Below are 24,995 nucleotides of genomic sequence, written 5' to 3'. Positions count from 1 at the left end.
TTAATAACTGGAGCAGAGAGTTCTAATCTCGGTGTCCTAGCAGAGATTTAGCAAAGAACATGTTTGAAGTTGCTGTGGCACAGGAAGCATAAGAAGCCTTGAAGGCCCAAAGAGAGGCTCGACAGCAGCTCCAAAGGAAATCTGGGACATGGGACACGTGATGGATGTTCAGTCTCCAGGGCTGCTCACTGACGTGGTGTTTCCACCCAGAGCAGACCCTGTGAAAGGTGGGGACCCAGTTTGAGCTCTCTTTTAAATAGACCAAATTCAGCACTGCTGTGAAACTGTACTTTTGTATTTGACCTGAATTAGGGCATAACTGAATTGTATAACCAGGTTACAGGTTGCTTTGAACTTAATTTACCAAGGACCAAATGGGAACCACTTGACCATCTCAGACCTGGCAAGTGACCTGGGTCAGCTTGGAGGACACTGCCAGGATAAGCACAGCAATGATTCTGAGGCTGCTGTGCCAGCAGCTCACACAACAGCAGCTCTGCCATCACTTGCCAAAGGCTCTCACAGAAGCACTTTGAGATCCCTGTCCACAGCAGGATTATTTTTCCTCCTACTTCCCTTCACACAACCAAAACTCCCATTAAAAAGAGGCCTAGCAGGTGTCTTTTGGCCTTTTCCCCTCTCAGGGGGCATAAACCAATGACAGGAGACACCCCAAGCCCCTTCTGTGTTTGGAGATCCCTGTGCCACTCACATGGAAAACAATCAAATTGTTCTGCACAAGGGGGTGAGAAAACCTTGTCACAAGTGTCCCAATGGTGAAGCTCCACAAGGATTCCAACAGTACTGTCTGAAATGACACTGTTGTGTCTGCCTGCCCTCAGCACCACTCACTCCTTCCATTTCTGTTCTGCCAGCACCAATGCCCAGGTAGCACCACAGCAAATCATTACCAGGGAACTGAGCTGAAATGAGTCAAACTCATCCCATTCAGCATTTTAGGCTTTTTATGGTGCTGCTCCCAGTACCTGAATGGCCACCAGCACACTCAGAGCAGCCTGTGACAGTGACCACCTAGGCCAAGTTCATCAGTTACTCTGGCTACTGTGGCACAAAGTAGCAAATTAACAACTAATATTCAGGAGATTATAAAATTCTGCTTCCTTAAAGCTGTTTAAGCAGCTGCTCTGGCACCTCTTTGCAGAATTAGCCAACTCTGCTTTGAATTAATGCAAGAGAAGTGGCTGGCACAATTTGGCCATAGATTAAAAGTCACATAATCATGCATTATAGATGCCCTTTCAAGCCCTCAGTCTGGAACAGTTTTATGCACAACACACTTATCTGTTTAGCAGGCAACACCACGTATCAGAACTATTTCCACTCCTTGAATAGTGCCTCTGCCTAAAGTAAAGCTAAAGATGGGTCAGAGAGGGGTCAAATAGCAATGGGACATCATTGACTTTAGGTCACTGAGATCACAAAAGACATGTTCGGGTGTAACTCGGCTGGTTTTAGCACAGCATGTTTTTCCACATTCTTTATGACCCACAGAATTCCCTTAGTTGTCCTAAAAACTGCCTCCAGGCAGCCAGGGATAGGATCAATAACCCAAACTTGAGGTGACCTGGAGGCAGCCAGCTCCCTTCTCCTGCCCTGCCCAACAGCCTGTGAGGAGCAAGCAGAGGCTTCAAGACCAGATCCACCTGGGACTGGCCAGTGCTGGGACACAGGAACTGTGTGAGAGCAGGTCTGCAACAACCCTTCCCTCACAGGCTCTCTGAACACTCAATGCACAGGTGAGACCTCAGTGTTTGCCCACAATTTTATCTTTTTTTTTAAAAATTGTAAATCTCAGTAATACTTTTGAATTAAAAAAATCTCATCTTTTGGCAACCAACTTCAGCACAAGCAAGTTCATCACATTCTTTGCTTTCTATCTGCCAGATGACAATTTATCCTGATGCTCTGCAGCCCTTGGGGACACCAAACACCACCTCTACACCTTCTCTATATAAGTTACAGTCTGGATATTTTCCCCATTACCTTGCCTTTTCCAGCTTTTGCCAAAGTGATGGAGTCTCCTTAGATTTGGGTTCAGTATTCAGTATGGATTATTCTTTTGGGAAAGCAACAAGTTGTTGTGTGACAGCTGAATCCACAGGTAAATTGTATAGCAGGACAGGGGCCTGGCTACAAACCTGTGTTTTTAAGTAAAGTACAACCAACCAAACCCACTCTCATAGCTCTGAAGAGGTGAAATCACTGAAACACATAAGTTAGTGGTAAAGCAAAACGCTTTGCTTTATTGCTACAACACCTTGATCAAAAAGTCCCATCAAAGAGCTGCCCTGCCCAGCCTGCAGAACCCCTCCAGGGCAGCAGCAGGTCTGGCAGTGCCTCTGGACTGTGCTGTATGGAGGCTTGTGTCTCCAGTTTCAGCCACAACATCGCTATCTCTGATGGACGGAGACAAGCAGCACCCAGTGGTTATCTGGCGCTGGTTTAGCAGGAAGGAGATGGAACACGGGCCTGGGGAGGCAGGGCTGAGCTCAGCCCCCTGACATCCTGCAGCACGACATGTCCCGACAGAGGACTGTGAGACGGGCAAGGGGGACACCTGCTGGGCTGCCTGCCCTGCTACAGCCCAGCCGCAATAAAACCATCCAAAACCAGCACATTTCACTACATCTTAAAAAGCTGCAAAACACACACTCTCAAAAACCCCTGAGCCTTACTATGACAGTCTCTAAGAGGGATTTTTCCTCTCCACGAGCTGCAGCGTGTGACAGGCAACACATTCAGCATGTCCCATCCTCCTCGGCCAAGGACCTGGATGGGACCTGAGTGCCCCCAGCAGGCAGCGAGGCTCTGCCCTGCTGCACAGAGGAACTCTTCCCTGCAGCGCTGAGGCTGCCCAGCACAGGGCTATGCCTGCTCACTGGGATTCCCTGTGCCCGAGGCTCTGCTGGGAGCCTCTGCTGCCCGCGGGGCCTGCTTGGGAAGGCGGATGGGAACATAGACGTTGGAGGCACAGTGTTCCTTGAGGTATTCCCCCCCTTTCTCATCATAGTCCTTCCTGCTGATCCAGCCTTCCTCACGGTTCATGTATTCCACTGCCCAGTCTCTAGCCCCATACCAGGCATCCAGGACAGGGCTGGAAGCAAGGCTGACCTGGATGGAAGGAAAACAGAACAACAATGTCAATTCAGCACAGGAAAGGTGTGTTATTCGCATGCCCTCTGAGCAGAGAGAGACTTGGATTTCTCAGGATTTCTCCTGAGAAAAGCTGTGAGAGAAGCAGAGAAAAGAGAATCAAACCAATTCTTATCTCATTCGCTGCTCCTGTGTTGTGCCCATGTGGAATGTGGTATGGAGATTGTTTACCCAAGGCAATTGCTTGATTGGATTCTGGTGATGGTTGTTTGGACTCAATGACCAATTGGATCCAAGTGTGTGACTCAGGAGATTTATGAGTTTTCTAGTTAGTAATAGTTCTTATTAGTGTAATATAGTATAATAAAGTAATTAATTAGCCTTCTGAAATCATTGGAGTCAGAGCATCATTCTTCCCACTGGTTGGACACCACGTTTCACTATATAAACCTTTTTACCCTGGTTACAATGGCATATGACACAAAGAACTGAATTTCAGAAATTTTAGCTGACTACTCAGTGTCTCACAGAAAGAGTAATGGGTTCAAGTGTCTTTTCACCTTGTTATCAATTCCTAAGGAAACAATTTGCAAATTTCCAGTCAAACATATTTTTGTGTGCATGGTCCTTTAGCAGAAGCAGAATTTCCTTTTCCCTACTCACGATGCTGTCTTCACAAAGAGCACCTGAATCTTTGCTTAACCTGCACCTTCTCAGGTCAAAAAACTGTTTGCAGAGTCTTGCCTTAAAACCCTCTCCACGCCCCTGTTCTGCACCTCACCCAATTCCACCTGAACCCAGAAGAACAGGCTGTTCACATAAACACCAAGGCAATAGACACACCTGAAAGGATGACTGGAATGGCCTCATTTCCAGGAGTTCCTTCTGGATTCTGGCCTTCAGTCCAGGGTACATCGTATTTCCACCAGTGAGGAAAACATTCTGGACAAGGATAGCCTGTTGTTCCTTTGAATACCTGTGAAGAACAAGAACAGCTTCAGCCCTTCTCAAGGACCTCTGCCCTATGAACTGGAACAGCTGTGGGGAATACTGATTCCTTGTCCCAGGATTTTCGTTTTCCTAGCACCAAAAACTTTGTTTGTTTTCTGGAAATTAAAGGGGTGGCCAAAAAAATCCTGAAAGCACTCAGTACCCCATAAATCAACAACTGGATTTCTTTCTAGGGCTGGAATTCTCACCTTTCAGAAAATGTGATTTCTGGTGTTCATACAGCTCAGGGCTGACATTTCATCAACGCTAATTTGTCTGGAAATGTCCAGCAGATGTGCCTGTATCTTAACTTTAAAATGTTACCCCTGATTTTGGTCTCTCAAAACCAGAGACTGCCAGCTCACTGTTGCAAGTGTTTGTTGTTCCCCTCAATAACAAGTAGGACCAGGGATTGCTGAAATAGGGTCTGTGCAAAACAATCCAGTGAGGTGCAGGAAGACAAATTGATAAATACATTTAAATAGTGTTTATTTCACCTTTATCTCATTCTTTTTTAATTTCTATTTTTGTGTATGTTTTAAAATGTTCATAATGCATTAGTTTAGTAGTAGCTGCAATTTACAAAGATACATATATTGGAGGTGTGTGCTCAAAAATTTTTCATTGATAGGGTTATGGATTAAAATACTTTGTAGACTCACTGACTAAAACAAGCAGAGTTACATGTGGCTTTCAGGAAGACTGATGTCTAACCTGCAATGCCTGACCCCACCAATAAGAACTATTCAACGTATTTTCTCAAATTACTGCTAAACCCCCAGCATTTCAAAAGCTGGTATCACATGAAGAACAGCTTGTCTGAAGTAAATAGCTCTGTAAACTCACCTCTCAAGGACGTATTGCATGGTTTCTGCTATCCCAGCCTGGTCCTCTCCTATCAGGGAGGGTTGGAAGACAATCTCTGGAGCCCTGATTCTTTCAGTGCCAAGGAAAAGCTGGTGGTACTCTGCCAGGTTAAACACGGGCTTTAAAAACATTGAGAAGTAGTGGGGAATTATGTTAAAGAACAATAATATTCTACAATAAGCAACATTTCCAAACCATTCTGTACAAAAATCTAAATGGTAATGCTCCCACAGAGGAACAGCATCATGCTAAAGGTTCCAAAAGGCCAGGGAAGCTGGACTTTTCCTATAATTTATTCTGCTTGGAGCCACTTAATTCTAAGGCTCAACCTCACAAGCTGAAAGCTGCGTCCACTGGAATATCAGGCTACAGATCACAGATAAAAACACTTAGGCAGAACTTTTTTCCCTTAATAACACAACACTGCTACACCAGGCATTGCCTGCAGAGTGATCCAAGAGGGAATTCTCATCCTAAACCACCAGCTAAGATTGTGAGAATTTCTCTTAGTGTTCTGTTCAGGTAGTTTAGGCATCTCTTCCAAGAGCAGGCAAACAATGTTTGCATGAGGAGAAATGTCAGCAGACTGGCTGGACAACTGGGACACAAACCCCTGGCACGAGGTGTAAATACAGAAACCAAACCTGCACTGCAGCAACTGGCTTCTCAACTTCAGGCTGCTCCTCAGCAAATAAAGGTTCAAACTCATTAATACTTTCCACATCCTCCAGGGACTGTTCACTGCCCAGCGCATCCAAGTCAGGAGTCTGGAAATAGAGCAAGTTATGGTAGCTTAGCTCAGGTGTGATTTCAATTCTGGTGACATGGCTGGAAAACTCAGTCTTCTCAAATCTCAACTCTCTAACATGCCTGAAAGCAAATATGCCCAGAAAACAAAAATACAGATATTCATACAAAGCACCAAAATCAAACATTTCCAATAAATTTATCCCAATGCCAGCTCAGAAATGCAGACCTCAGTCACCAGGCTGACTGCCAGGATCCCAGGCAGCCATGTCCTAAGCATAACAGCATATAAAACTTAGTAAAATAGCTTTTTATATTGGCTTAAACCTGGTATCCTTCCAACACCTCTAACTGCTTTATAATTATATTAAAGTCCCTATTTTGCTTGTGTGGGACTGGAAAACAAATATTTGCTAGCTACAAAGCTACCACACAATTTTTGAGAGTTTCAACTATCTCCTATTTGCTCACAGGATGCACCAAATCCCTTTTTATTTTACACAAACATGAAGCTCTGCCCTAATGAAAAGCATCACTCAAAATCCAACAAGACTCCTGTTGTGAGGTAGGAACAGGTTTTTTATGTGTTACAATGTTACTGCTGGGATTTTGTTGCTAAATATTTGTTTTGGTTATTTTAAATTTGAAACATTTAAATGCCAGGATGAGGTAAAATTAAGTCTGTCAAACATTCTTAAGTATCTATTTTATATCCACTTAGCCAATTCAATCAATCAAAATGAAGTTTAGAAGTGCTCATTGTTACAGCAAAAAATGTAGTCTCATGAAGTCCTGTTAAATGCTTATTAAAAAGTCCTGTTAAATCCTTATAAAAAAAGGAAAAAGACAAAACCAGAAAGATACACAGAACTCAGCTGAACATCTGGTCTTACAAAGGGATTCTGTGATAATTCTAAGTGCTCTCTCAAGGCACAGACCAAGTAGCAAAGCTTGTGGATTCATTCTGAGGTACTCCCAGCAAAGAGCAGGGGTGTGGGAGATGTTGGAATTTAGGCACAGTCACCAAAAAACAACCACAGGTAACTGCTAATCTTTCAGTTCTCTTTTTTCTAGAATATCTTCTTTTGACAGAAGGCAGAAAGATTCTTCACTACAATGGTACGCCCATCATCTCCCTGAATTTTGCTGAAGCACAATCATTCTGATTCTTGCACTGATAAACATAGAATCATGGAATGGTTTGGGCTGGAAGGGACCTCAAAAGCTCATCCAGTTCCACCTCCTGCCATGGGCAGGGACACCTTCCACTAGACCAGGTTGCTCTAAGCTGGCCTTGAACACTTCCAGGCTTGGACTAGCCACAGCTTCTCTAGGCAACCTAAATAAGGATCTCCCCTCTATGATTCAATTTTTCTCTCTAACTTTTCCCTGAACAGAGGCTGAGAAAGCTAAAAAATCTTTGTCTTATGTGACCTGAAAGGCAATTAAAAGCACATGCACAGGCAGTCTCAGAGCACCCCTTGGCAGCAGCTGGGCCTGTGTTAGTCTGGCAAAGCAGACAAGGAGCTTCTCATCTGCAACTCCAACAACCAAGTGTAGTAATTAATCTTTCATTAGGAACCATAACAGAACATGCTGCTTAAATGCACCAAAAATAGACAGCTATAATGAAGGCAGGGAGGTTGTTTACCATTAAGTTCTCTGCACCTGAAGGGGAAGAACAGAAAGGAAAACAAATACTGTTTTTAACAAAAAGGTTGATTTGTTCCCCTGTATCTTTAATAGAAAGCTACTGAAGATTAAGGATGCTTGTCTAAGGACATTCTCTCTGAAAAGAAAGAAGCAGTTGCCAATTTAATAATAACTTGCAGCGTGTTAAAGAAAAAGCATAGTTCATCGATGGAAGTCTGAAGGGACACATTTTCAATCACAAATGTTTAATTATCTCGGAGATAAAATGAGGATTAATTTGGTGAAAACATCCTACCTCTGGCTTGCTGTCCACAACATCTACTTCAATATTGACTTCTGACTGTAGGATTTTCTGCTTTGTTTGTTCAACAGACAGACTCAATTTGTTGATGTAAGACTGAAGTTCTTCTGCAGAGTCCATGTTCAGCTCCACCAAAGCTTTGTGGAACTGATCCATCTGACCATCTTCTAAAAGTTCCTGTGGAGAGATCAGAGTTAGCTGCGATGAACAAGACAGGGCAACAGCAGTCAGCAGTGATGTAGAGGCACTCTGCTTGCATGACTAGAGACTGTGATGTGCACACTTTGACAGCATTTGAAGTATTTCCCAGAAGTGCTGTTCAGAAACTGAAAACATCCCCCGCATCAATAATCTCTCTATTCACTCACAAGTAACCTTGGCAAGCTCCTATCAGAGAACACCCACAACAGCCACAGCTTCTTTACCATGATGTGTGCCCTTCTGACAAAGCTCTGAGGGCAGCCTGCTCTCCTCCCAAGATCCCACACTGAAACTCTGCCTCCATTACCTGCACATACAGCAATCTGTCCAGCCTCTCCTGGTCCAGCTGCAGCTTCTCCTCCCGCCGCCGCGCATTGAGCTCCTGAAGCCGCCGCAGCTGCTGCTGCCTCTTCTCCTGCTTCTCCTCAGATGCCACAGTGCTGCCCAGCAGCTTGTTGGAGAAAGGCAGCTGCATCTTGTGCACATTGTTCTCGTAGTAGTCTGGGCACCGCCACTTCTGCAGCTCTGGGCATTTGGAAAGCAAAGTAACTTTTTGTTCTGGCAGCCCAAAACAACGATTCGTGTGTTGTGCGCGCCTCGTGTGAAGGATGACAGGTGAGGAAAGAAGGCAAAAAAAGTGCAAGCACAGAATTTTGTCACCTCTTGGCAGCTGTTCCCAAGCTTGGCTGCCACTTCTGAGTGCTGCCTCCAGGTCACACACCCAGTGCAGGCAGCTCTGAGTGCTCTGACCTCCAGGGAACACCAAGTACTGCAAGTGCACACTGAAGTCTCTCTGCCCAAGGGGAGGGAGAGCGCTCACATATTTCTAAGGAAGGCTCATTTACAAGTGACAAATTAAAAAAAAAACACCTTTCTTCAGGCACTACTTCAGATGACATTTGCCACGGAAATTTTAAAGCTTACTTAATTCACACAAAGTCATGAGAAATCTCCTGTGCAACTTTGGAAACCTTAAAACAGATATGAAACACAGGAATCCTAATCCCTTAGAGGTTTTGTTGATGTATAAAGGAAACAGAAAGCTCATTTTAAATTCTTTTCCACTGAAATCATCACAACTTTTATTCACAGAGAAATTTGAACCAATACAGATTTTTTTTGTAGTAGTAGTAGTTAAATTTTATTCTAGTTTCATTAGTAGTAATTTCTAGTAGTAGAACTGTCACTATAGGACACGTGAAAGCACAATGCGAGCCACTGCTGTTTGCAAGGCAAAGAAGAAGGTTTATTTTCTGACTCCAGCCTTTATACTTTTCCAAAGGTGACAGTGGATTGGAGAGTGAATGTGCCACCTCTCCAAAGACATTGGACAAACTACTAGTACATCAAGTTTCTCCACCCCTATGAAGGAATGCAAAACAGTATGTTGTTTATAGAAAATTGTGTGAGAAAGTTTTCTAACAGAATGTAAACTCGGAAGGCTTTAGAAAATCTTAAGAATCAGGGCATCATCGAACCCCAAAATTCCTAGTAGCAGAAACTACTAGAAACTTCAATTCTAGTTTCTATTAGTAGTTAAATTTATTTCTAGTTTATTTCAGTTTCATAATTTTAAATATGAAACCACTGTTAAATGTAAGGCAGGTTACCACAAAGAAATCAAAACAGAAGTAGAACATTTCTGGAGGAACTCAAACCAAAGGGGTAGAGAGAACAAACTAAAACCACTGAGAACTAGTGGGGAATTATGTGAAAGAACAACAATACGGGCGGGTGAACAATAATAATGAAGTGGCTGAGCACTAGCTGGTGGTGAATTAGAGCTGGTTTTACCTTCTATGTAGTCCTGGGCCACGTAGCTGTGCTCGTGCAGGATCTCCTCCATGCGGCTCAGCGTGATGGCTGCGAAGTGCCCGGGGTACTTGAGCTGCAGCAGCCGCTGCAGGTACACGGCAGCCTGGCACCCCCCCAGGTTAATGCGCTTGCAGTGCTTGGCATCCAGCCTCAAAATGCAAACAGACACAGCTCACACTGGGGGGATTCACAGCAAATCAAACAGAGCTCCTGCTTCCCCCCCAAAGTGTCTGATTTCTGTAGACCCCCCAAAGTGTCTGATTTCTGCAGATGAATATCCACAGATAACCATTTCATGGTTCGCTTACTGGAGAATCGAACACACCTGCTTTTCTCAGGTAACAGCAAAATCACTGCTGTGTTCACTATTTTATTATGAAAGGCTGTGTTCTGCTTAAAAAAATAAAACCAAATGTTAAATAATTCTGGCTACAGCTAGGCAGTGTTCTGTTCTAACAAGAGAAGTGATGGGTAGTAGTGCTAAAAGTAGTTCTTTAAGCTTTATAATGCTTTCTGGTTGGACAAGTGTAAACTTTGAAAATTTATTACCAGATATAATAAAGCCATCTCCTGCAGTAAGGATTCAAAAAGAGAAAAAAAGCAAAAAGAGTAGAGCAATGTATCAGAATAACCAGAATGATAGAAGCCACAAGCACTGCAGAAGTCTCACACACAGAGCACTTCACATTGTCCCAAGGCTGCTTTAAAACCTAAATTATGTTTAAGTTTTCACTTGGGGCACATATCCCCTTCTCCCTTTGAAAGTACACATCAAGGCACAATTAACAATTAAAACATGACACTTATAAGAGCTGCACTGCTTCTTCAATTCAAAACTCAACACAACTTAGCAAAATCTGCCGACCTGGTTTTAACTCATCAGTATCAATTACTACAAGAGTTAATAGTGCAGGGCTGGAGGAACAGGTATTGGCATCACTTGAAAAGCCAGTGGCTGCACCAGACTTAAGACTCAGAACTCACCTGCCTTCCAAGACTGGCAAAATGTGTGTGCACTGGTACCCTGAGGATATCACCAAACCACTGCAGGGCCAGTTCTGCCTCCTGTTGTGATAGAAACTGTACAGGCTGTCCACGCCATAGGACACCTTTGGCACTTGGTAGCATTCAAAGAGGAGCTCAGACATCATTTGCCTTGAGTACAGAGGGTTGCAAACTGCTTCTGTCAGAACAATTGGGTGATCCACACAGCCCTGGGAGAGACAAGGGGAAAGAACAGCAATAAAGGTATGAAGGGAAAACCCAGGGTTAGTTATCTCTGCTTCTTATTTTAAGCATCAGCAAAAAAACTCCTTTAGAATGGGCAGGAGAAAGCACTTTATGTGCAGGTATTAATCATGAAAGTTAAATTGTATCTAGTGTTTAAGAGGGTAAAAAATATTATGTTTATGTTAATTCAATCAAAGAATAAACTCATAATGGTAGAGAATGGACTTTTGTTAATGTTAATTCAATCAAAGAATAAACTCACAATAGTAGAGAATGGACTTTTAAACACATATATAAATTATTAAAAATCTAAGTAACCATAATCCATGCAATGAGAAGATGAGTGAAAACCAGTGGAAGTTTAGTTCCACTCTGGGTAAAGCTTTCAAACTGGTGTTGTCATGCAGGTAAAGGGCTCCATGGTCTGGGAAGCAACTCTCAACACAGCTGGGGTACACAGACCGTTAGCAAACACTACTAGTAAAAGCATTCCCGAAGAGTAAATTTAGGGGAGTACGTTTAGATTAGAGAATCTATTAAGAATAGATTTAGAATCTATTAAGAAAAGACTCGTTCCTGTGAGAGTGGTGAGGCACTGGCACGGGTTGCCCAGCGAAGTTGCGGCTGTTTCATCCCTGGCAGCATCCAAGGCCAGGCTGCACGTTAATCTGAGCAACCCGGCCCAGTGCAAGCTGTCCGTGCCCAGGGCAAGCTGTCCGTGCCCAGGGCAGGGGACAGAGCGCGGTCCCTTCCGACCCACACCATTTCGGGAGGCACGGGCGGGATGCCCGTACCTGCGAGGAGACACCGAGGCGCTGGAAGACGTGGTCGAGGAGCAGCTCCTGCAGCTCCAGCTGCACGGGCACGTTGCGGTCGAAGGGCGAGCGCAGCAGCCAGCGCAGGGGCTCGGGGCTGCCCAGGTCGTTCCCCACCTGCGTCTCCGCGCCGGCCCCGCCGCGGGCCCCGCGGCTCCGCGCCGCCAGCGAGCGGAACCGCAGCAGCGGCTCGGCGGGCACGGCGGGGTCGGGGCAGGCCCATCCCGCCCGCGTCTGGAAGGAGCCGTTGTCGATGACCAGCGGCGCCGGCTGCGGGCTCCGCACGGCCGCGCTCGGCTCCAGCACCGGGTCCGGGGCCCAGCGCGCGTCCCGGAACGCGAACACCCGTGTGGGCGCCGCCATGGCGGGCGCGCTCCGCCCGCGTCCGGCCGGCAACGCGGGCCCGCAGCGCCGTTCCGGAGCCGCTGCTGTGGGCGCGGGCCGCGAAGGAATCGAGCTGATCTTAAATGTGTGCGGTCCGAAATATGAGAGCTTTGTGTGCTCCCCGCCTAACCAGCGGGACAGCAGACCTAGGCGGTGGGACAGGGAGACCTTAAAAGGTCTCATTCCATCCCCCTGCCATGGGCAGGGACCTTCCACCATCCCAGGCTGCTCCAAACCCTGGCACTGGGCACTTCCACAGATCCAGCCACAGCTGCTCTGGGCACCCTCTGCCAGGGCCTCATAGTAAAAAAAAAAAAAATCTTCCTAATATTGAACCTAAATTTCCCCTCTCTCAATTTGTACCATACCTGTTATGTGTAGTAGATATAATTTGCGCCATTTCTAATATGATATATGTGATATTGAGTATTTGTTAGAGTATACATGTTTGTATTAGGATTCCCCCCCCTCACAGGCGCAGGTGAGACCGGGTGTAGATTGGAAACTGATTTACAAGTAAGAAGGTACGGCTCGCCAGGAGATGGGCCATGGCTGGGGAGATACAGAAACCCCAGGTGCTGAACGACCCGAGATGGATCTCATGGAAATCCTGAGGCAGATCCATGTGAATACAGCGTTCCCAGTAAATTTCATCAAAGGATTCAACAAACTCCAGACAGTGATTTGTTCTCCCTCATCACCAAAAAAGAAAATCTTATTAACATATGGACTCTGAATAGAAGAAAAGTCTGATTGCTGAAATCTTGGCCTCAGGTGGAATTTTCCCTATAAAAACTGCTTGTGCCAGGATGGAGGTGTGTGGGCATAGAGGAAACCTCTGCTGAGGCTGACTCCTTGTTGCACACCCAGGGCTGACCCCGGGCTCGGCTCTGTTCTTTCCTTGTGGCTGGCTAGATAAAATTTGATTGTAAAATAAATATTTTATTTTTCATATTAATTTGGCTGGACAAATTTTCATTTATAACAATACCCCCTTGTCCTGTCACTGCAGCTCCTGAGGAAGAGCCCAGCTTCCCTGCAGCTCCTTCACAGCTGGAAATGAGCCCTGAGGTCTGCACACACCTCCTCCGTGCAGGCTGAGCAGCCCCAGCTCTGCCAGCCTGGCTCCAGCTGCCCTCAGCAGCTCCGTGGCGTCCCCAGGACCTGCTCCAGCACCTCCATGTCCGTGTGGTGCTGGAGACACCACAGCTGTGCCCAGTGTTTGAGGTGGGGTCTCACCAGAGCACAGCTCCGAGCTGCTGGCATCCCTTACAGGATCATTTGGGTTGGGAAATGCTTCTGAGATCATCGAGTCCAACCTACAACTTCAGGCAGCAGTGTCAGCTAGACCAGAGCCTCATCCAGCCCTGGAGGTTGTCCTTGCTGAGCTGAGGGGCCCAGATCTGGGCACAGGAGCCGAGGTGACCCTCTCCAGTGCCCAGCACAGGGCAGGAATCACTTTCCTGGTCTTGCTGGCCGCAGTAGCACTGATACAGGCCAGGGTGCCATGGACTTTGTTGGCCCTTGGGCACACCTGACTTGTGTTCAGCCACTGTTCACCAGCACCCCCAGGGTGGAGACTGTCAAGATTATCTTAAATTGGGATGTTCTTTGATGTAAGACCTTTGTGTGCTTTCAAGCCTAATGAGCAAGAAAGGAGACCTGATCAGTGGAACAGGCAGCAGGATCATCACTTAGTCAAGGGCATCCTGAAGCTAACGAGCTTTAAGGATGTAGCAAATGCAGATGTTGATGTATGTCTATCTATGTATTGCTAGCTTGGCAAAATACTCAAGATCCATGTGTCCTAGAGCTGAACATGTTCATTATAATGCTAAAAAAGACCCTTTCCCTGAGAATGCACAGAAATTGCTGGGCTGATGTAACTTGCATGGGGCTTACTAAGCAGTCCTAACAGAGGGGCTGTGCTTGGGAAGTCACTAACTCTGAATTTCTGTGTATAAATAATGGCAGGGAAAGTCTATGGGGGTGTGCTGGATTTCTGAAGTACCACAGAGCACCCAGGCTGGGGCAGCAGAAATAAACAATGTCTCTCTCGAGTGTGTCATTATTGCCTTGTTTCACACCAGGCAACAAATCCAATTTTGTGGGTACCACCATCTGCCTGGGGCTGAGCTGTAGCCCAGCTCTCCTTCACACAGGGTCCCCCTGCCCTTTAAACTTGGGCTGGAAACCTCCCCAGTGGCTGTGGCTTGTGTGGGTGTGAAACCCCAGAGCCCTGGGCTGTGACACTTGCCCAGGAGGTCACTGACACAGCCCAGGCATCTGCCACTCCAGTGCCACCAGCCAGGGAATGAGGAGGGCCTTTCCCCCTTATTTCAGCCCCCATTCCCTGGGGAGATGGGGTTCCAGGGTGGGATCCATCCTGCCATGGCAGCAAGGATGTCCCAGGCTGGCTCAGCTCAGGGAGAGTCAGTGGACTCCAAGGGCTTCCAGTGAAGTGACTGAGACACAATTCATCATTAAAATTAAACAGATCACAGCTTCAGCTCCTTTCCATCCCTCTCAGCGCTGCAGACAAACTGTCAACAGCCTGATTTCCAGAGGTGCCCCCAACCTGCCACCCCCACTGTGTGAAATGGAGACTCAAATATTGAGCATCCTTGAAGCTCAGGGCTTTAATGGCTTTTCTCACTTGTTTACCCAATGCACAAAGCAGGGCTAATAGCTTTGTTTTATCATATAAAGGTGTTATTAATGTGAATTAATAAGAATTTGCAGAGTTCATTTAGACCTTGGGATTAAAAGGCACATTTCAAGGGGCTGTTACTACATAAAAACAAACACATGCTCACGAGCAAGAACATTAAATGCAATCATTTGTAATGTGCATTTACATCACTGCTCTCTTCTCTTGAGAGCTACACAAACAATCTAGTCAAACAACCAAACAAGCAATAGATTATGGCTTTATTTTATTGAAGAAGAAACCCACAGTGTGATGAATATCAAGTTATCAAGGCACATATCTGGTTCCTTCTTTGATCACTGCTGAATTCCTTTACTCCTAAGCAATGCTTTTATAGACACACATCCTATGAAATGTACTAGTTGCCTTTCTTGCAGGGAAGGGAGACAGAAGGGCAATTAAATTATGAAGGTTTATTTCCCAAAAGGATTGGCTAATAAATGAGGATATACAGAGTAGGCTAATAATAGAGTCTATATGGGGACATATTTGTGCTCTACATTGAATAAGAGCCCAGGAGAAGAATCTTGTAGCTGCTCATCCTCTACACCTCTCTGGAGGGCTGAATCTGTTTTATTCTCAAGAGCAACCTTGGCTGCTCAGTCTCAAAGTGGCCAAAGCACTTGGTTACCTCCTCTATATCCAAAGACAAGAACTATAACTACATTTTTAGCATAAGCCTGGAAAGCTTCCTAACCTGTGTTTATCCTCTAAATAGCAGCTGAAGAAAACATCTGATTTGATTGGCCCTTCTCAGTTGTTCTTATCCCCTATTAATCCCTGCTGCTCCCTCCCCAGCTGGGGCTGTCCCCTTTGCTGATTTATCACTCCTTTCTGTACCACCAGCGCTGCAATGAGAGTTATTAAGAGGTGGTTAGAAAGGGGAGCAGTCGGGCTGTTCTAAACTTAGAGTAACCTGAAGCAAGCCATGAGGTATCCCCTGGTTCCTCTGGTGAACGAGCTGACCTTTCCTCTGCTTTTCTTCTGGTTCTGCTTGCCCTTTGTCATGCTGCTGATCATTGCCATTATCTGGCTACAGCTGCTGCTTAATGAAGGTAAGTTGGGCGGTTGATCAGGTAAAATGCTGCTGCATAAAGTTACCTTACTCTTTAAAGCACTCTGCTGGCTATTTTTAGGTTAGTGCTACTTGTCACAGGAGGAAGCTAAAGGTTTGTTAGTACTGGTGGTAGCATTTAGAAAAAACAAACAAATGATTATGTTTTTCTGTCAAAAATGCTCATTAAGACAACCAAGCTGCTACTTACCCTTCTCACACTCTCCATTTTTCTCAGTGGTAATTTGATTTAAGAAAGACATTTAAGTAATTTTTATCGGTTTCTATTTCAAAAATCTCCCAGAAAGCAAGCCTAATCCTCTAATTTTGTACATTTTAAATTCTGGCTTCACAGTTCTCTTGCACTTCTCTTTTTTGGAAGGGCATGGAGGGTTTTACTGGGGGAGCGGGTGAGGAATTCTTTCAATTTCAATTCTTAATTGAAAGAAAGTTTTGAAGGGAGCAAGACATGCACTTTCATTTATTTATGTATTTTTCCAGTTTGTTTTTCCAATCCATCCCTAATTCTTTCTTTGAACATATCAGCAACCAATAACAGGCTTTGGTTTAGACTAATAATAAGCTTGTTGTTGCACATGTGAGGATAAAACCTTGCTACTGTGCTCTAATGCTGGAGAAAAAAACCCTAATCCCAGCTGAGGAAGTTCAAAATCAGTGACAAAATATCTATTTTACATAGCTGTGCCATATCCTTATACTGCAGTTGAGTGCTCAGGCTTGTGTCTGGACAGAGTAATTCTCTTGATGTTTTGAAGGATAGGCTTCAGGTTATTCTTGCTACATTTGCATTCACAATTTCTGGCCTGTAGTGACTGCTCTTAGCACCAGGCCTCCAACTGTTTCCACAAGTGCTCTAAATTACATTTTAACCTGTAAGACTAGACACATCACTAAATTTTTACATACCAGCATATTTACAGAATAAGAACATTAAAGCTTTCCTCAGTTATAAAAATAAAAGTACTCTTTTAAATAGCTTCCTAACTAATTCAGTTGTATCCACTTCCTTTATGCTAGTTTACAGCAAGCACAAGTAAAAAGGTAGTGTTTCAGCACCTCCTTTAATAAAATTGCTGACTAAGAGCTAATTAGCTAAAATTAAACACTTCTAAAGGCCTTTTATTGTCTAGTTTGGTTTGAAAATCCTTTATTTCAGATGGAAAAGTTCATAGGAACCTTGTACAGCTCCTGGATGGAATGTGCAAGTCTTACAGCCATGGGAAAAAAAGTCACATGCAGGTGTTTTACATGTTCTTTTTAAACCTGCTTCTAGCACAGATGCCCAGCACAGAAAAGATTGAGAAAGAATCTCCTGATGGGCCTGATCCTGACTCTGAAGAGGAACTATCAGAGGAAGAAAACCAGAGAGATACATCTAGTACAGACATGCAAGAGGAATCACAATCCAGTGGAGCTGTGGGAAGACTGAGGCCCAAGCCTGCTTATCTGAGCTCAAATTCTAAAAGCCAAAATCGTCTTGCTGTGACCTCAAACAGCTGCTCCCAGAGGCAGAAGATAAGATATTCCCGTGCTGAAAAGAGCATTTTCTCTAACATACTGATGGTGAGTAGTGGGACCAGGCTGCCTCCTTGCATATCTACTGCTTTTGTGCCTCAGTTCTTTTTTCACGTCTGCCTGACTCAGAGGCCTCTTGGGCAAGACGAAGCTCTAAGATTGGTTTCTGCCTGGTTAATAACCAACAGGAGGTTTTACTTTCTGCCTTCCCTATTTGTCATGACTCCTGTTGTAGATGAGGTAAAGGTAACACAAAATTGTGCAGAATGACTATCATGAATATGTGTGTGTATACATTTTTAAAGGTACATATGCATATTTTAAAAGACCTTGAGAACTACGTTTAAAATGGCAAAATTTGCTACTTATTCCTCTAAGATAAGATGTTTAACTCAACTGTGTGTAAGAACTCTCCTGATATTTATGGCTGGTACTACGTGCTTTAAGAAGTTGCTTCAGATTTCTTACAGTGGAGCATGTGACTGAAAATAAGATGTATTTAACTTGCTCAATAAGAACTGAGGCCAGAAGTCTCTTTGCAAACACAGCAACCCTAATCCTTTCAGGCTTTACACAAATCCCAAAAGATAAATTTCAAGCAGTGGAAGAGCTTCATGTCTTGTGTGTCTACTCTTTCCCTGTGCCTTGACTGTCTGTTCCTTTGCAGAAGGGGCTCACAAGGGAAAGCTGCTCTGTGCCTCCACTGTCACAATTCCCAGTCCTGTCTGCTCAGCTACATTGCTGGGAGTTTTGAATTGCAGCATCTGAGGTACTCTCTTACGTTTCCTTCCACCAGTTCTGCTGGAGTGCAAACCTTGCTTAGGCTGGATTAGCCAAGGACTGGAATCATCTTAACCTGCTGCAGTTATTTGACTAACACACCCTGAAGCTGAGCTTTAGCATGGCATCAGCAATGCCTCAGTTGAAAGCATTTTTAAAGCATTAACACCACCAAGGCGGTACCAAATCAGCGTAGTAACAATTTATTTAACATTCATTAATTTCCTAGTTTTTTCAAAAGCTAACAGTGCCAACAGTGACCTTGGTCCTGCCTAGGGTAGCATTTAGTTCTCCTAGAATTCCTCATATGTACAATTATTGACTGGAACAGCTGCTTGAACTTGTCTGTTGTAGGACATAACATTTGTTGGGTGGGTGAGGGAAGGGAACAAGACATGGTGGTTTCAAAATCCTGTATATCCCACTGAAAATAGAACCTCTTCCAAAGGCATTGTTGCAGTGACAATTTTGTTCTTCCTTTTCTTCCCCAGCTGTTGTGCTCCTTACTTTCCTCTCTCACCTGGAATTTTGTCTCCCTGTTGCTCCAGACCTTTAGCATCCTGAGGACTCTGCTGCTGCCATCCTATCTGGTTACCTACGTGGCTCAGCTGTTTGCTTTGCTGGGTGAGAGAGCTGGGAAAATTCTGGGCTCCCTGAGTCTGGAGAGCAGAGGACTGCTGCTTTCAGTCCTGGGGAGGAAACTGCAGCTGAGCCAAGCTCGGAGAACCACCTCAGGGTGAAAATAAAGCAGGGAGTGCCATGGCAATCCAGGCCAGCATTGGTGACAGCTTCTGCAGCATGGCAGAGGGAGGGGAATTCTCTGAAAAAAAACCCACTCCAGACTAAGTCAGCACCTACTCTGCTCACCACAGTGCTTTCAGAGTGTTGCCTGCCTAAATGTGAAATGATGACCTTGCCCACTCTGCTCCCCTCTCGCCTCAGAGGGATGAGCTCCTTTTTTCCAAGGACCAAGCACTCCACGAACAGTGATAGTTTCTGCTCATCAACACTAATCCTTGATTTCAAATAAATAAGATCACGGCAATGTCTCTCTGTAGCAGTTCTTACTGGATTTTAAATACAATACAGCCATAGGATTATTATACTTATAGTCCAATTAGCACTTTTCTCATCTGCAACTTGTCAGTTCTCAAAGTAAGAACTGACTTTTCAACACTCAGATCTAAGAAATGAAGCAGGCCTACCTCCAATTAACAAGAAATAATTATGCCCTCAGCAGATCCTGAGCATGCATGTCCCCGATTTCCGTTCAGGCTTTGTTTTTCAGCACAGCTGGCAGGCTGATGGAAGGTAGATTACAGCCTAGAGAGGCACTGACAGCAGCTCGATTTAACTAGTTATTGCAATCACAAGGAGGGCGAGGAGCCCGAGATGAGCCATCGTTTTGTAGCCTAAGGGTTTATCGAGGTGCGGGGTTTGAACAGAACAGCTCGTGCTCTTGTGTCGATGCACACGTCCAACACACTCTTTTGTTTTCAAGAGGACCTGAATTACAAAGTAATCCAAAGAACACGCTGCCGCTGGTGAGAATCATTGTTCTGCTGCCCGTGTGCGCTGCCTGTCTCTCCAGAGCACACTGTGCAACACCAGCCCGCAAAAATGATGAAACCTGCCCTGGTTGTGTTTGCTTTTCCCACCCTGAGCCCCGCGTGGCCAAATATTTGTCCACGCTCTTAAATAAAACTTGTTTGCCAGCATCTTTATTTTCGCGGCGCCTTTCTTTAGAAAGGAAAACACAAAAGAAAAAGAAAAGCTGTTTGCCCAGGACATCCCGGGAGAGAGCTTGGGGGTTCTCCAGCGGGGATCCCCCGTTTCTTTCCCCGCCCGGCAGCGGCGAAGGGGAAGGGTGGGATGCTCCGGGGAGATGCGGAGGGAGCGGGCGGGGAGAGGGGCGAGCCTGGAGGGGCGGGACGGGGGCGGAGGGAAGAAGGGTCTCCTCTGCTTCTCTCCCCTCCGCCGAGCGCTGTGCCCGGCCCTGGGCGGCTCCGGACAGCTGAGATGAAGGTCGGGAGAAACCCCCGCTCTCTGCTCTTCATCTTCTCCGGCCGGGCTCTGCAGCGCTGACCGCTCCGGGTGGGCACTGACCGTCCCGGGTGCGCACTGACCCCTCCAGGTGGGCACTGACCACCCCAGGTAGGTTGATGCTTGGCGCTGCTGGGGGGCTCCGGCCGTGCCCCGCAGCTCCGGGGCTCTGGATGCCGTGGTTGTGCAGGGATGAATTGTCGCTTTTCCCGCAAAATTTGGCTTCTGCCCCTTTGGGGAATGGGGTTTTGTCTCGGCTGTACTGATATCTTAAAGCTGTCTCCCCCAAGCCAGTGAGAAGGATGTTTGCTGGTAGTGCCAAGGTTTTTTTCTTTACCTTTTCCATCATATAGGCTAAAAACGTGTTGGCAAGAAAGGCTTCATCTGGCAGCTGCATTGTTGGGGATGCCTGTAATATTGCAGCTGAAGCCCTGGGGATGATACCTCCTGTCTCTTCACTTGTTTAGGCGACTTGAGTCTTTTAGACTGTGCTAATCTCTGCTCAAAAAGAAACCCTGTTGCCTTGAGGTAGTTGCCAGAATGCCACAGTTTAAGTTAAAAATGTTACACTGGTATCATTGCAAAGAAGTAGATGAACTGAGGTGGGTAAATAAATAGTCTAAACGTCTAGGAGAATATTACTTCTTGTACTACATGGTGATGTTCTAAAGCCTGGTGCTACCAAAGTGTATGCTGTGTGTAGTTTTTAGTCTGTGTAAATACACTCAGAATAGCTTTAGCTTGGCTGGGCTGGCTGTCCCTGGCAGTGTCACTGTAATAGCAGGGAGGTTAGTGCCAGCTTGCAAAAACCTGCTTGAGAAAGCTACTTTGAGGACTCCTAGTTCCTGCAGAGTTCCCCAGGACCACAGCTATGCTGATGGCACTAGTGGTTTAAACCTGGTTTTCCTGTCTTTGAGCTATGAAAAATAATGCACAAATAAATATGTGGCAGTTAAGAATAGGACTTTTGTGTGTGAATTTAGCTAAAAGCAGTATAGAAAGGGCATTTTGGTTCGCTGTGGCCTCTTACAAGAGGCTCGTGGTGTGTGAACCTGGCCTGGAGAATGGACACATACCTACAGATCAGGGGTCCCAGTCTGAACCCTGTGGACTTTTTATTGTGATCCACATTTCATAAAACATTTCCTTTCCCTGAATCTGGCTGTAATGCCTCCCCTGTGCCTGTCTTTGCTGGGCATTTGGAGCTCTCAGCATTAATGTAGCATGACCTTGAAGCTGCCTTGTAGTCTGCAAGTGCTTCAATAGCATCTGTGAGTTTGTGTTTTAATTTCCTTTTGCTGTTTGCTCAAAAGCTGCTTCCTGGGCATCAACAAGAGAGTTTGCAGCCTTGGATGCTGTAGTGGAGCTCCTGCCAGTGTGGTTGTTTACACTGACCACAAATAGTTTTGGGTTTAATTCACCTGAGGGTCTCCTGTTCACCTGGTGCATCATTTCTCATCTGCATCCAGCAGCCTCTGTCCCAGAGCTCTTCCATGCTGCAGCAAGCAGGTATTTTTCTCAGCTGAAAAGATAGCAAAACCTGGATTGAACACTTTGGAGCACAGCATTAGTGAGAGTTGTAATTTGGTAGTTCCTTTTGGCTGAAGTTAAGCCTCCTGGGAGGTGGAGGATGCATTTCTGTGTGCCAAACAGTACTATACGTCTTTTGTGACCTTTTGCACATCATTTGATCTCTCTTTTTTTCCCTCCTTGTTTGTAAAGCCTTTAATTTGCAGGCATGTTGCAGGGGTGGGGTCTGTTAAACATTAAGACCGTTGGGAAGGATTGTACGTACAAAAACATAGATAACAATTTCTTTCTCCTCTGGGTTCAAAACTCTGGAAGATGTTGGTGAAAAGACCCAAACTCTAATCTAGTGTAAACTGAAGTGACCTAATGTGTTTTGGTGGATTTAAGTGATAAACATATCTCAAATCACTAAGTCAAAGCATTTTTAAGGTCTTGCAGCATGTGGGGATCCCTAACTTGTCAGCAGGACCTCTCTGAGTAACAGCTGGGTGAGCTGTGCCTGTTTACATCCTTCTCCTGCAGGAGTCATGGGATGATTTAACTTGGTTGACATCTGTTTCCAGTAAAGAGGAATTAGGGTTCTTGGGTCCAAGCTGTATGAAGAAAAATAACACTGAATGTTTGGCTCAAGATCCCAAGAGGGCGCAGCAGCAACAGCAGCCGAGCTCTTGGGTTTATCAAAACACATTTTTGAAGTAGTTGTTTTTTTTATTATGGGAAGGAAAAAACTGTAACTGTTGTTTCCCACTTCACAGCATCTTTGATGAGTTGGATAGAGAGTTGTGTTACTTGTCAAAGCTTTATAAAATGCAGTGGGTGAGTGTCCAGCTTGCCTTAAGGAAAATATCACTCACTGGAGTGCTAAAATAGGAGCCCAAAGAGGTGCTGGCACCTCAGTTCTTTACAAGACCCAGCTGGCCAAAGCTTTCAGAACCCTGCTCTGGCTCTTTGACCCTGCTTTAAGCAGGAGGTTGGCTGAGGTGGTGACCTGAGGAGCCCCTCACTGCTTGTGATGGTGTGAAGTGCTCCAGGAGCAGCAAAGGAGCCCCCACCCCTTCAGGGCCTCCTTAAAAATCCCTGTGGGACTTGCACTGGGATCTTCTCTTTTGGGTAAGGAGGTCACTAGGGCATACATGTAATACACTCCTAGATTTTCTATCCTTGAGACGTTAGAAACTACCATACCTGACCAACGATATAATGTATTTTATCTTCATATGCCTTTTTGGCTCCCAGTTCAGCAAAATATTTTCTTAATTGGGGATGTTATGGCCCATATTCTTCCATTCCAAGCAGTTTAAATGCTTTCAGTTGGAGACATAAAAATATCTTAGTTGTGACATGATGTTTGAGCCTTTCTGCTGTGGATGCAAAATCCATATGGCAACGAGACTTAATTGAAACCTGCTGGAGTTACTTTTCTCCTGCAACATATTATATTAAATATTCTTCATGCAGCTGGCTTGAAAGGACTACCCTTAATTAGATATTTCTAATCAATTAATGCTTTTGGAGATTCTGTTCCTTTCCAAGATTCATGATTTTGATCTGTGCAAAACATTTCAGTTTGATAAACTACATATCAACAGCATGTGTGATTTATACATTATTTATTCCACAGACTTTAGGTGTAAGTCATCCACTACAGAGTTATTGATTGGGTGGGTAAGTCCTTCCAGGTGTGTTGTGTAGTGAAAAGCTTGTCTGAAATCAGAACTTGTTGCTTGAAGAGTTGGGTCTCTAAATTGGTTTGAGCTTCAGATGTTTGCAATATTTCCTGGTATTTGTTGCTGTTTGGTCAGACCGTTGGGTCAGTTTGCAGGGGAGTATGTTTTGTGATTGCAATTAAGATTGGAGAAAGAAGTACAAAAGCTGATGTAGCTTAAAGCATACTCCCCAAAGCAAATTACTGCAAGAGTCTGGAATGTGTTGGTGGGAGGCTTCAGTTTTAGTGAGATGTTGCTCTGTGCATGCAGGAGTCCTTCCCTTCCTAAATAATTGTTTCCATGTGCAAGGCTTATTCCATCAGCCCCCAGGGCTGCCAGTGCCTGGACTGCTGAGCTGTTAAAATCTGTGTCTCTTGTAAGAACGAGGATCTTTCTCACTAAATATTCTGTGCCAGCTGTGTGCAAAGGGAACTTTGCTCTCATCATACAGGAAAATAATAGGGCAGCCCCCACTGAGGACCTTTTAGAACAAACAATATTCTGGTATTTCTTTCCCTGTATTTTGAAATTTTTTGGGGGAAACGGTTCAGGACCCTTGAATCTTCCTGCATGACATCTGGCAAGCCCATTATGAATTCACTAGTTCTCTGAAAGTTTAGTTCTTATATAATATGGAATTTTGAAGAATTTTTAATTCTTATTGAATGTTAATTCAATTGAAGGTTGTGGTCTGTGAGGTGTCCTCGTGAACATAGACATTTCCATCATGTGGTGAAGTGACAGTAGCCTGCTTGGCCATTGCACACTGGTGGTCAAGAGTAGCAAGGTGGGCAGCCTGGGCATGGATGAAGCACTGACAGGAGCTTGCTGGCCAAGAGTTATCTTATATTCCTCAGCTATCTCTGCTTGGTCACCTAGGGAAGCGTGAGAGATGTATCATTGTAACTGAGAAGCATTGGAGAGGCATAAATCTGGAGTATTCTTCACTCCCTTGCCTCTACACTTTTCTCTTTGAAGGCTCTCATTTCTGAATCAGATTTCAAGTGATGAACACGGGAAATAAAGGTGGAATTTCTTGTATGGAAGCCCTTGAGTGAGCCCTTGAGGAGCCTGGAACTCTTGCAAAGTCCATAGCAGGTGGCCAATATATAATGGAACTGGAAGGATATCCTCTTTAGGCAACAAATAAATACAGCTTTGCTGATGAAAGTTGTTTTTCTCGGTCAAGGTAAAGCTGGGACAATGTTCCTGTTTGAAAGCAGCGGGGCTGACACAGTGGAAGGAAATCCCTGTGTGTCCCCCAGCGGAAGGTGAGGCGTGCAGGGCAGTGTATACATCCCTGCAGCTGATCTCCCAGCCCGTTCTTTGGGGCAAACATTCCTCAGCCCTGGCCTCCCTCCAGCCTGTGCACAAGCAGGGTAAAAGGAGATAAAGGTAACAGCTGTATTTAGCTGCAGTGTTTCCTTTGAGTAACGGGAGAGGAAGGATCCCTCCTGGGAGCAGCCATATCCCTCATCCAAGGGTTTTGGAGTTCATTCACTCCGTGCTTCCTACGCTG

General features: G+C 45.2%; 2 protein-coding genes across 2 annotated transcripts in view; one reads left to right on the top strand and one right to left on the bottom strand.

Moving 5' to 3' along the window:
- Window positions 1–2,237: 2,237 nt before the first annotated feature.
- ACTR5 (actin related protein 5) lies at window positions 2,238–12,158 on the bottom strand. Its single transcript, XM_002189796.7, has 9 exons — window positions 11,713–12,158; window positions 10,673–10,902; window positions 9,668–9,837; window positions 8,181–8,398; window positions 7,667–7,849; window positions 5,616–5,738; window positions 4,951–5,090; window positions 3,958–4,090; window positions 2,238–3,132 (listed from the first exon to the last, which is right to left on the bottom strand). The coding sequence occupies exons 1-9, from the start codon at window positions 12,094–12,096 to the stop codon at window positions 2,887–2,889; spliced, it is 1,827 nt and encodes a 608-aa protein (XP_002189832.5). The 5' UTR covers window positions 12,097–12,158; the 3' UTR covers window positions 2,238–2,886.
- A 7,922-nt stretch (window positions 12,159–20,080) lies between these two features.
- Window positions 20,081–24,995, top strand: part of ARHGAP40 (Rho GTPase activating protein 40) — a 38,425-nt gene continuing 33,510 nt past the window's right edge. Inside the window, exon 1 of the mRNA XM_072917064.1 lies at window positions 20,081–20,291. The gene's annotated coding sequence lies outside the window, so the exon portion shown is untranslated. The remainder of the gene's footprint in view (window positions 20,292–24,995) is intronic.

The sequence above is a fragment of the Taeniopygia guttata genome, chromosome 20 (assembly GCF_048771995.1).
Source record: "Taeniopygia guttata chromosome 20, bTaeGut7.mat, whole genome shotgun sequence".
NCBI classification, from domain to species: domain Eukaryota; kingdom Metazoa; phylum Chordata; class Aves; order Passeriformes; family Estrildidae; genus Taeniopygia; species Taeniopygia guttata.
This window is presented reverse-complemented; position numbering and strand designations above follow the sequence as displayed.

Coding starts and splice junctions, on each gene's coding strand:
- ACTR5 (XM_002189796.7), bottom strand. CDS start 12,096: ATGGCGGCGCCCACACGGGTGTTCGCGTTCCGGGACGCGCGCTGGGCC. Junction 5,739..7,666: donor TTGTGGACAGCAAGCCAGAG/GTAGGATGTTTT, acceptor CTCTATTTCCAG/ACTCCTGACTTGGATGCGCT. Junction 5,091..5,615: donor AGCCAGTTGCTGCAGTGCAG/GTTTGGTTTCTG, acceptor ATGTTTTTAAAG/CCCGTGTTTAACCTGGCAGA.